Source organism: Mycetomoellerius zeteki, unplaced genomic scaffold, assembly GCF_001594055.1.
Source record: "Mycetomoellerius zeteki isolate Tzet28-1 unplaced genomic scaffold, Tzet1.0 scaffold511, whole genome shotgun sequence".
Classification (NCBI taxonomy): domain Eukaryota; kingdom Metazoa; phylum Arthropoda; class Insecta; order Hymenoptera; family Formicidae; genus Mycetomoellerius; species Mycetomoellerius zeteki.
In genome coordinates this window covers 1-13,404 of record NW_017257514.1, presented here as the reverse complement: position 1 = coordinate 13,404, position 13,404 = coordinate 1, and the positions used below count along the sequence as shown (strand labels likewise).

The 13,404-nt window shown below is 35.1% G+C and overlaps 1 protein-coding gene across 1 annotated transcript; it reads right to left on the bottom strand.

Moving 5' to 3' along the window:
- Positions 1-12,158: 12,158 nt before the first annotated feature.
- LOC108727598 (uncharacterized) lies at positions 12,159-13,230 on the bottom strand. Its single transcript, XM_018455775.1, has 2 exons — positions 12,937-13,230; positions 12,159-12,893 (listed from the first exon to the last, which is right to left on the bottom strand). The coding sequence occupies exons 1-2, from the start codon at positions 13,228-13,230 to the stop codon at positions 12,159-12,161; spliced, it is 1,029 nt and encodes a 342-aa protein (XP_018311277.1).
- Between the last annotated feature and the right edge of the window lie 174 nt (positions 13,231-13,404).

Genomic DNA, 13,404 nt, shown 5'->3' with positions numbered 1-13,404 from the left:
GATTGAGCCATATAGATAATTTATTTAATTTAGTACTTTTATTTTTGCAAAATTGAGGCAAAATTCGCATCGACCTGAGCGAATCTGAGTGGCGGTTGCATGGCGAGCTAGGGTTAAAAGAATATTTCATATTATAGCAAATACTCAAATTGGCGTCCCTCCAAGTCTGACAATGTGTTAGAAGACTACATAAACTTAAGACTACATTTCTACAGAATTTGCGAGGCATGATTCTAAATTCATTTATTATTCGTTGACGTAAATCATTAAGATTTTGAGGTTTAGTATTATAAATTTTTCCCTTTAAATATCCCCACAAAAAATAGTCGAGTGGATTTAAGTCAGGCGATCGTGCTATTCAATGTAATCCCTTCGTCCTATCCACCTATATCGGAAAAACTTCATTTTGATATTGGCGTACTCGTAAACCGTAGTGAGGTGGCGCCCCATCTTGCTGGAACCAAATGCCATTGAAGTTTTGACGAGCAATGTTTCGGATTGCCGGAACTATTTCATCTTGAAGCATGGCTAAGTAAATGTCAGCGTTTAAATTACCTTCAATAAAGAAAAGCTCAACAATGGCTTCATTAAAAATTCCAGTCCATATGTTGATTTATTGCTGATTCTGAGTATGTGCTTCGTACATCCAATGAGGATTTTCATCACTCCAATATCTGCAATTATGTCGATTTACATTCCCGGTTAGCTCAAAGGTAGCTTCATCTGAAAAAATAATGTTGACTACAAATAAAAGATTTCTATCGATATTTAACATCATACTTTCGCAAAATTCAATGCAACGATCAAAATCATTTTCACAGTTCTTGCGCCAGATGGATCTTATGGATGAAATTTCTCCTTTTTTAGAATTTTATGAACTGACATAGGATCGACGTCGTGTTGTTGTGCAACTTTGCGAATTGAATTACGCGGATTTTCGATAAAAGACTGTAGAACATTTAATCTTTTATCAGGATTTGTTGCTATTGCTGGTTTATCTTGTCTATTACGGTCATTTATAAAACCCATTTCTTCAAAACGTTGTACAGTACGAATAACAGTCGATTTAGATATGTCATTGTCCTCATTCTTAAAAGTTTGATTGAAAAGTTCTGTCACATGTGCGTAAGACCTCCTACGATCATCCCATATTCGCATCATTAAAAGGGATATATGCTCCTGTTCAGTAAGCATTATAAAGTATTTTAAATAAATACTTAATAAACAAAGATAACTATGTGGCGTTAAGCAATCTCAGAACGGAGTACCACGAAAAAGTATACCTTCTCAATCGCAGGTCACAGAAAGAGTGAACTTGACAGGAGAGATCTCTAGCTTATGTAGTCTCCAGCTTTGTTGAAAGGATGGGAAGCAGGGAGAGGGGATGGAAAGGAGTAGGAGGGAAGGGGGAGGAGAAAGAAAGGGTAGGAGGGAGGAGGAGATAGAGATACAGATATTCGCGGGCACATACATAACTTATCCAGTCGGGCAATCTCTACGTAATACCTTAGATAATGCTAATGCTGGCGGTTCCGTAACTTTCAACTCTCATGAAAAGTACTGATCAAAAAGAGGCTTTATTATAGTGTGTTGGAAAGTTCCCGACCTCAGCTATTAGATTCAAAAATCAAAAATAGGATATTTCGTTTAAAAAAATCAATTTGATTTTGACTTGACCTTGGTTGCGTCATCCAAGGTCAAATTGATAAGATCAGTCAATAGATCGTTTTCAACCCTACAACTTTTGTATAAAACATTTTTCTCAAAAATGATTACTTTTCAAGATATTTAAGGGGTCCGGGACTTTTTCTACACCTTCTATATTATATATAATTTTAAATATTTAATGTATTTAAATATAATTTTATATAATTTTATATGTAATTTATATAATTATTATATTTTATACTTAATTGCAAATTTTATATGCAGGTGTATATATTTTAAAGTTTACGTATATGGACATATATTATACACTTTTTCGTAAATATATACTATACAGCACAGAAATATATACTATACAGCACTTGCAGTATCATTGCAGAAACGTTGTAACATTGCAGATTGCGCTGTAATACCGTTGTAAAATTGTAGATATCAGGAATTGTAATAGAGAGATAGATTTTATTACATTTCAACTTTATAGCTAAGAAGGGGATTTGGTTTACGTAGACAATCTTAAACCATTCATAACCCATTCCATCGCACATCCATTCCTATCTACCAAAATCTGAACTATGACTAGTAACGTAATGTAATGCAATATAATACATTATTCCGCTAATACATAGCCTCTTCTTTTCCTATTTTATACTTATAACTATAATTATAACTATAAGTTTATCTATACCTATATTTTGTACTTTTCCGCAGCCTTAATTCCATTAAATAACCAATAAATACTAAACATATTTTGAAGCTTCCGTTTTTTTATCCAATCTTCTATACTACTCTGTTATTTACTCTTCTGTCTGGGCCAACGAAATTGTATCTCATATAATCTCTTCATTTTCCTTCCACCTCCCTTCCCTTCTCTTTTTGAAAATATTTTTTATTTTTTCTTTTTCTTTCCATAGCTTTCATAATGTATACTCCCTTTCACTTTATCCAAATCATCTTTAAGTTTTTCTGTGATTTTATCTACATTCTTACCTAACTCTTGGAACCATCCCCTCACTTTCTTACAATTCTTCACATAGTGTTCCAAGTCATCCTTATCAACCCTGTAGAATACATACTTTATCACCCCACTCTCCTTCTAGTATTTATTCACCTCTTCCAAATGTCCACGTCTAAAGCCAGCGGCACACGATGCTTTTTTTCCTGCTGGATTGCTAGCTGGATTTGCGTGCTTGCTGCCGTGTTGGCAGCAGTGCTGGCTGTGCTTTTGACTGTGTTGCTAGTTTGGCTTCAGACGATACGAGTTTTAGTACTGGCTGAGCAACTGGAATTTATTACAAGTACATAAAAATTCCTAACCTGAGCCCTGAGGAGTCATGAACTTTACCGATAAATATTTCGGTTCGCGGGGAAGAGCAACGCTTTTTCTGGCAGATTCTTTCGTTTTATGAAAAATTGTCGATTGAAAATTAATTTCATCGATTTTTGAGGTGATTATCCTCCATTTGACCTTTAGCAAATTCTTACATGGAACAAATTGTTGCAATCGCACATCGTCGTAGATGTGCAGTAGCAGTATTTTTAATTATTGAAATATTGCAACGACAACAACGGAATCATCATCGTCGTCGTTTGTGGAGTCGACAGTGGTTGCAACGTCGAAGCACGCACGATAGTGCTCTTACAATGTTATTTAATGAATTAGGGTAAGTAAAAATCTATCAATTTAAATTTTTCATTTAAATTATTTTATATTATTTTTAGTTTTATTTATATTCTCTATTTATATATATAGACCTGAAGATCCAAGATCTTTTACAAATTATACTCGAATGCACGAAGAGGCTATGGAGGAGCTATTATTTCTTGTTACTCCGTATATTGAGAAACAAAATATCCTAATGAGAGATGCAATTTCTCCTCGGATGAGACTGAGTGCAACCCTCCGATATTTAGCAACTGTAACTCATTTCAAGATCTTGCATGTTCCACAAGAATTGCTCCAAATATTCTGTCGCAGATTGTACCAGAAACATTGCAGGCTATCATTGCAGTACTAGAAGAAAAAAAAAGTAATATCATTTCCGTCTAAGTCTGAAAATTGGGAAATTGTGGCTGATAGATTTCAAACTTTGTGGCAGTTTCCTCATTGTGTAGGTGCTTTAGACGGAAAGCATATTTCATTTCGTCCTCCACGCTGTGAGGGATCTAAATATCGTAATTATAAGGGAACAGATAGTATAATTCTTTTAACGTTAGTAGATGCAGATTGTAAATTTATCTTCGTAGACATTGGTAAAAATGGTCGCACTCATGATTCTGCAGTATTTCGTGAAAGTCCGTTAGGAATAAAATTGAAAGAAAATACTCTTAACTTGCCACAACCAAGTACTCTAGCTGGTTTTAATTTTAAAATTCCATACGTCATTGTAGCAGATGATGCTTTCTCTTTACATATAAATTTAATGAAACCGTACCCAGAACGTGGCTTAACACGAAACAAACGTATATTTAATTATAGATTGAGCAGGGCACGAAGAATTTCTGAAAATGGATTCGGTGAACTTGTTAATATTATGAATTTAGAGTTCTCTTAAATCCCATATCACTTAATGTAGAAAAAGTGGAGACCATAACATATGTATGTGTTCTTCTTCATAATTATCTTAAAAGTAAAAGATTGCAATTGTATGTTTCTTCTGAATATACAAGAGAAAATGTAGAAATATCCGAATCAGGATTACGTAGTGTAGGCCAACAAGGCGGAAATCGTTCGTCTTTTGCAGCTACGGAAATAAGAGAAATGTTTACAACATACTTTAATACAATTGGTGCTGTCCCATGGCAGGATGCTGCTATAATGCTTAATTTTTTATACTTAAATGATCTAAAACTGTAAATTATCAATAATCTATAAGTTTACTATAAGTAAATAGTTTTAATAATATACAGTTTCGAGTATGATAAATATAAATTATTAGTAATCAATAATCTACAAGTTAACAGTAATCAGTAATCTATAAGTACAATATCTATCAGTAATCTATAAATAAAAAATAGGCTAATTTTCCCCTTTTCCTTTATAGTAATCTATAAGTTTATTATAAGTACATAGTTTTAATGATACATAGTTTCGAGTATATTAAATGTATAATAAGTTATAAGTAATATATAAGTTTAGTATAAGTAATTAAAGTACATAGTTTTAATGATATATGTAGTTTCGAATATAATAATATTATATGTGTTAACATTTTTATGTTTTAATAAAGGTATAATAAACAAAATATGTGTTGTTGTTTCAATTATAGACTTGGGCCCCTATTCTTGAAAAAAAAAAACATACGAAAAACTAGGGAAATGCTATAATGTTACGTATAGGTATTTCCTATACGTATTTCCTACTATAGTATTTCCTTAGATTTTCGTATAAGTTTCTTTTCAAGAATAGGGGTCTTGGAACTGTAGAAAGCAAATGCACAGCAGTTTCACAATTTGCGAAAATAAAAATAAAATCTGAAATTGGCACTAATGATTTAAGCATAAAAATTTAACCTATCACAATTCTCTTGTAACAATTTCAACCATGAAGAAAAATAATATGTTTTAATATAAACCAAACAAGAAGAAAATTAATCATGCATTGCCGTTTCTAAATTTTGAGTGTTTCCATCCATAACTATTTGAACCAATCTATTCATTATTTCAAATTTAAACTTTTCGTTTTTATAACTTTTTAATATTGATCCTATAAATATCATACAGTTATCTACTATAGGATCTAATACAGTATTTGAACTAGTTGCAGCTGAATTAGTTGAATTTACATATAGGTTGTTTCAATGCATCGGCTAACGACTCAATAGCTTCAGTATAATTATTCCCAGATTCTACATTTGCTTTGCGTTTCTTTGTGAGTTTGACTAGTGGAGATGAACAATTTAGGCTGCTAACTCCTGATGATAATTTGCTGGACTAATAGAAGGAGATGGTCGAGAAATATTTATGAAAGAAGGTATTTTATCAGAAATAGTTATGCTCTGAGGACTAGTGATTGACGAGAGACTGTCATTGTCTGACAAAACTGTTGATGATTCCTGGTTTAGCCAGAAATGATTCGGTTGTAGATTTATCAATGGAATTCTCCGTGAAAAATTCATTATCTAGCCATTCTACTTCCAAATATTCTTCTTGACTATTCTCTTGAGTCAGTTGTTGAGAGTTTGATAATTCTTTGTTCTATGATAAAAAATACATAAAAAATATACAATAAAAAATAAATAATTACTTGTTATTAAGAAACACATAATGGAATTATAATAGTTCAAATCAAATAATTTGTAGCACAGATTATTTAATTTTCTCAGTCTAAGATTATAGTATTTTACCTGATTTGATATCTGCACTGACTTGATATCGGTAACGAGGTAAGTAAACGTGACCAGTACTCTATTGCACAGTCGGCACAAAATATTGTATTTTTGAATTTCACGTACTCGCATGTGTTCACACGCTTCCCAGCGGCCATCTTCAAATGAAGCGGCGTCGTGATTGGTCCTACAATGAGCCAGCATGAAATCAAGCAAGAAAAATAGCACCGGTTCTATCACGAAAATCCAGCGGATCAGCCAACAGCGGGGCCAGCAAGCCATACAATTTCCAACATAGCAGCCAGCCAGATTGCCAGCACAGTTTTTCAGCAGGAAAAAAAGCATCGTGTGCCGCCAGCTTAAGCTTCGCCAATGTCTTAATCTCATCCCCTCTCCCCATCTCCTGCAAATTCTCTATCCTTAAATATCTAGGTCCTCCTCCTTCCCCTTATATTTTTTTATTATATTTCGCTTCTCTAATTCTAGCATCCTCCCATTGTTTTTGAATATCTCTCTCCCTCTCTATCAGCTCAATTTTCATATCATATCCCTCTCTTCCTTCCACTTCACTAGCTTCAATTCCTCATCCATATCTATTATAAAAACTTTCCCTTTCTTTCCCATATGTATCCCTCCAATCTTGAGTTATCTTTTCTTCCTTACAAGCCATCATTATTTTACCTGTCCATCCCATCTTTATTTGTTCCTCATCTCTTTTCTACGTAGAGGTGTCATAGTTAACGGATGCGATGATTTGTGGCAGGCAGATGTGGTCGAGATGCGTCTCAACACACGATTCAACAAAGGTTATTACTACATTTTCACCGTTATCGATGTGTTGAGTAAGCATGAATGGGACATACTATTCAAAATCAAGAATGGAAATGAGAAGGCTACAGCGATAACAAAGATAGTTTGAGACGACGAAAGATGTCCGAAAAATTTGTAAACCGATATGGGAAAAGAATTTTACAATAGAAACGTGCAAAAACTCTTGAAAAAACACAACATAAATTACTCAACGTATTCCGTAATGAAGGTATCGGTCGTCGAACGGTTCAATCATACATTGAAAAACGATATGTGGAAACAATTTATACATAATAGAAATTATAAATGGATCGACTTGCTACCGCGTCTAGTGTCGGAGTGCAACGCGCGAAAACATCGAAATATCGGTATTCGGCCCATCGATGTAACTCCCACGATTGACGACAAACCCTTAAACACGGTGTATAATAGCATAAAGACCATCGCACCTGCGTGATTCAAGTGGATGACGCGATATATGTGAGCAAATTCAAGACGATCTTTGAGAAAGGTTACACACCAAATTGGACCACAGAGATGTTTAGAATCGTCAAAGTACAGAAAAATAATCCCGTGACGTATCTTCTGGAAGATTACCGCTGAAAACCTATCGTTGGAGGATTTTATGAGTATGAGTTGCATCGCGTCGCTAATCCCGACGTATATCTAGTTGAAAAAATGTTGCATAAAAAAGGGGATGAGGTTTACGTGAAACGGTTGGGATTTGATAATTGTCACAATTCTTGGATACACAAGGACATTGTGTTGTAAAAAAAATTAATTTATTACAATTTTATTAAAAATTGTGCAATTTTTTTTTACTTACTAAATTATAAACATATTAAATATATACATATTATACATATAAAAACATACTATATACGCAAACATATTTAAACATATTATACAGATATACAAATGAGTTTTTATTAAAAATCATATAAACATACATAACGGGATTCTTTTATTTTTACAATAATATTTTACAATAATATTTAATAATGTCCTCATGGCAGCGTATGAATAGTATCTGGTACAATGTAACGTTTATCGTCGTACGGACTTAAAGCGATTTTCTTTTCAGATACTGTATACATGTCATGCAATTTAGATTTTATAAATACATGACTGCCTGCGCGTCATTTCGATTTCATTATTTAGACATTGCGTGTAATCGTCAAACGTTATGGATTTTGCTACAACGTTGCTCTTGACGCCTTTTGCCTCCTTTGTATCCTTCTTCCCATTGACGCGCAAGGCGTATATTTTTGCTCTCAGTCCGACGAATTCGGTCATGATCGCGCCGTTATTTTCATCCTTTATCAAGCCCGGAACTTTTTTATTTGCGAGCGGAATACCATACGCATTATCGGCGTAATCGCTCATGTCGTATCTATTTATATCACGTTTCATAATATCGTAGACGTTGTCGCACTCGATGTAATAAATAAGACTATCCGTATCAGTGTTTATACATATGTTATATAATTCTGCATTTATCATGATGCAACGGTGCCATGTTCTCGTGGTGAAATTCGTACAAACATGTTGTAGATATGTCCAGGATACATATACCCACGTATATCGGTTTGTCGAACTTCACCTCGAGCTTACGCATTTCCATCGCGACCACGTTCTCGAAAAAAAAAAAAAACGCTTCTACTGTGGAAGTTTGGTTTCGTGATCATTGCCTCTGCACCATATCTTTCGCCCCAACGCATCACGAGTCGCACGTCGACGTGGTTACGCACATTTTCCATGATTTTGACGAAATCTACGTTATTTATAAGTTTGTATAAATTATATACTGTACTAAATTTTTCTCGAACTCGTTTTTTGCCAAAGTTCTAAATTTTGTGTTGAGTTCCATATAATCACGAAGACATGGAGGATTGTGTGAATTGCAGTATACAATTTATCTTACAAGGGAACACAACGAGTGGTCCCCCTTCGATTTAAATTAGCTTTTAGTATGTTGTTCTATAGACAAAAATAAAAGACACGTATTTTTTTATATGTACGGAGTCGCACGTTAAGGGGGTGAAATCCTCCCTTGAAAAAAATCGGGTTTTTTTCTTTCGAAGCGAATATCTTCGAAACTATAAGAGGTAGAAAAAAATTTCTAGAATAAAAATTGAATGATTGCAAGATTACTTTATAACTATAATGACAAATTTTTTTTAACTATTCATTTATTGTACATCCCCACCCTCCACTCTTATTTTCAAAAATTTTTTAATATTCTATATAACCAAAATTAAAGAGCATTTTACGCTGAAAACAACGGTGTGTATTAAAATTACGTTCCGCAAAACCGTTTTTGAGATATGAACGAAAACGTCTCTGTATACGCGCTCCGTACCTAAGTATTCGTCTCATACCGCGTTGGTTACGCGAGATAGCGATAAAGGCAAATACAACACAGTTTACCACAGTGCAGTACCAATACAGTAGCGACTATTGAAATAAGTTTTGTAAATAATAATAATAATAATAATAATAATAATAATAATACCAACAGCAACAGTGATTTTGTCAAACTGCTAAAATCAATCAAATACTTTTGAAGATACGTATACATATATAAAAGAATATACAAAATATTTTGGACAATTAAAAACAAAGCATTAATAAAGAAATTAATAAAATTTTATTCATTTCATTTTCATCGTAGAGTAGCTAATTCCAATATTTAATGTTGACATTAAGTATGTATTGATAAGGCGATGTAGAAAATATATAGATTTGCTGACGCAGACAAAAATAATAATTTTTGTCTGCGTATGCTATTGATACATAAGTATATACTTTATCAGGGCGAGGTCACTGATACTGATATGTTTGCGTTTTATTAATGCGATGTTATGCAGAAAATGGATTTGCTCCTGTGCAATAAGTCAGTAGCATATGCAGCATTGATTGTGTATAGTGAGTTGATATTGTCAATTGATTTTTTAATGGAAATAACGTGCGAGTGCAATGCTTCATATAAATTTAAAATAAATATAACAATGAAGAAGCTTATGAATATAAATTTGAAGTAACCTGTAAATGCGGCATTTCTTATGAATTTTTAACAAAAAAGGTACTTATTTCATTATTAATAATTCGTATTGCATATATCAATAATATATGTTTTTCATACACTTTCCTTTCTATTTATTAATTTATAAAAGCTAATTAATGAGAATTATATAAAAGTTAATTATGAGATTGTGCCTCTTGCGTTAAGTGTAACGCGCCTTTTCTCATTTTCAATGCCTTGTGGCTGTACTGCGTGGTGCACTATAGTAATCGATGTGAATGCCGCTTGAGAGCTAAATATCTTTATTTGCTGTACCAGAAAAGAGCTTAGTATGCTCGTATGGATGAGAAGATACAACTGAACAGAAAACTTTTTAACAAAACATGTCGGCGTTCTCCTTTTACAACGACGGAACTAAACTTATACTGTGCGCAGGATTCTACGCAGCTAATACGAAAACGCACGAGAGGTGACGAAGGCGCTTGAGCCAATTAGGCGATGATCTAGTAATCGCGCGACGCGTTCCGGTGACTAGGGAAGCGAGGTAGCTTACAACGCGACTAGGGAATTTGCGAAGAGGCGGAATATTATATGGCGCGAATAAAATAAATTTAACTTATTGACACAGCGTGTACATGCCGCCGTCCTTGAAAGGATCATCTTTCAACGAGAAGAAAAGAAAACAAAGAATGTATGGACATACGCTAATAAAACTTAGACTTAAGAAAATAATATGACTACAAGCGAAGTTAAAGTTAATCGCAAATGTCACAGCTATACCTTTTCCTCAATAGGAAGCAAACACAGACAAGTGATTGGGCGTTTGTAACTTCCATTAGCTGTACGCACAGTGGCCACGCGAGCCACACCGTCATTACCAGGGTGGATTTCTTGAATTCTTCCCAAAGGCCAGGATAGCGGTGGAGAATTGTCGTCCTTTATGATGACCATTTGTCCCAGATGTATGGATGCTTCATTAACTTGCCATTTGTTTCGTTGTTTGCATTGTTGCAAATACTCACGCGACCAGCGTCGCCAAAACTGTTGCTGTAATAATTGTACGTACTGCCAACGGGACAACCGATTGGTAGGTACTTCTTCTAAAGATGGCGTTGGATAAGATGTAAGTAGAATACCTATTAGAAAGTGCACGGAAAAAAAAGTTTTCAGCGCTACAGCTAATCATGGTTTGCTGAAACTGTATTTGCTGCTGTAGCAAAAGAATTTGTCACTGTTACTATTATATTTGTGTCTTAGCAAAATGTACTTATCTGCTGTTACCATATCGATCAGGAACTGAAGATTTGCTATCACAGCTAACAATCGTAACTAACGCAACCAAAGTATATATACTATATATAGTATATATAGATTGTTAGCTGTGATAGCAAATCTTCAGTATATATACTTTGGTTGCGTTAGTTACGATTGTTAGCTGTGATAGCAAATCTTCAGTTCCTAATCGATATGGTAACAGCAGATAAGTACATTTTGCTAAGACACATATATAATAGTAACAGTGACAAATTCTTTTGCTACAGCAGCAAATACATTTGGGGGAACGCGCAGATAGGTAGTCGCGCAACACGCAACAGTTGAATGCCGTATAGACGCTGGCGCTGTTTTGTTTCACGATTGTTTTTGCCTCTCGCAGTCGAAACGGTCAAAACGGTCCGCGAAACTGCTCGAAGCGTGTGCAAACGCGTCATGTGTAACCTCAAATCAAGAAGTTATTTAAAAAGTAAAGTGAGATCTCTGCTCCCCGAGGAGACTATTCACTGGAGCAGTAGATCCATTATTTCTGCATGGCACTGTGACTTAAGCTGGGGCCGAAAACCAATAAAGGGGAAGCCAGTAGAAGAAGAACGCGTCGTGTCAGTAGGGCTACTGTGATGGAAATAAATCAATCCTTGAAATTTAATAATTGACTCACTTTCAGTATAATTATACTGAAAATGGATCAATTGATAAACACTTTAGCGATTTTAGCGATTTATTTCCACCAGGAAATCCCTAACCTAATAAATCATGGTGCAAATTAAAGTAGCTGTCATGTAAACAGTATTAGCTTTGGATCAGAACTCAAATTTGCAATGGCACTTAAAATATTATCAATAGTACCAAAACTTATGTCTCCCACATACAATTATGTGCTAACCATTACAGCGCGTTGTACTATAGCCATTTCATGCAGTGTCTACGGTAGCTAAATTTTTGTCACTCTTACCTACAACGTTTACAGCTAAATAAAATGGATCACACTGCTAAAGTTTTAGGTATCCATATGTTACGACTGAAATTTAGCTACCACATGCAAATTCTTGCTGCTGCAACTAATCTTTTTTTTTCGTGTGCCCTGGCGTTAATGAACTTAGGTCGTTAGAGTCTGATGAAAGTGGAGTAATTGGACGAGAGTTCAATATTGCTTCGATTTGAATGAGAAATGTTTCTAGTTCTTCATATTTTAAAGTAGAGTTTTTCGTCATTCGAACTAAATGGCGTTTGGCTGCCTTTACCGCAGCTTCCCATATACCACCGTGGTGAGGTGCTCTGAGCGGAATAAAGTGCCAATGAATTCCTTTATCTGCCAATTGATCGCTAACTTGCTGTTGAGTTGTTTGGTTCTTGAGTAGGTCGGATAATTCGCTCAATTCGCGGTCAGCGCCTACAAAATTTAAGCCGTTGTCCGAATAAATATCAGACGGACAACCTCTTCTGGCTATAAAACGCTTGAAGACGTTTAAAAATGCTTCGGAAGACCAGCCGGTAGTCAACTCCAAGTGGATTGCCTTTGTGGCTAAGCAGATGAAAACGGCGATGTAGCATTTTATTTGCTTGGCATTTCTTTTAGTGCCCTCCTTGTAATAGCAGGGACCTGCGTAGTCTACGCCACACTGGTCAAATGCCCTCTTAGGAATGTTGACTCGTGCCCTTGGAAGATTTCCCATAATCGTTGAAGCAGCCTTAGGTTGACTTCTAAAGCAAGTGACACATTTTTGAACAGTTTGTCGAACGAGATTGCGTCCTGATATGATCCAAAACCTTTCACGTATTGCTGCTAACGTGGCCTGTGGACCAGCGTGAAAGTGTTTTTTTATGTTCGTGTCTCACAAGCCTAGAGAATGGATGGTTTCTAGGCAGTAATATCGGGTATTTTGACGAGTATGGAAGTGTTGCTTCTTTTAATCGACCTCCCACTCTCAAGACTCCAGAACCGTCAATGAAAGGATTCAGTTTTAGGAGGGGACTGTTTTTATTTATGGCTTCCCCTTTATCAAGTGATCTTATTTCTGCGGTGAAGTAAATTGTCTGAATTATCCTTAATAAATGAATGATGACTTGATTCTGTTCTTCTGGTGTGATTGGTGAAATAATATGTTTCTTCGTTGTCGAAGGTGCGTGCATATCCTGGGTCTTGGTTTTTGCCTTCCTTGAATTTCTTGCAAACCGATAAATGTAAGCGACCACTCGAATGAGCCTTGTGAACATCGAGTAGCGATTGAAGATGTCAAACTCTTGAGACGTAGCAGTAACTGCGGCGATGGTCTTCGATCTTCTTTCAGGAAGGTCCTTTACTTG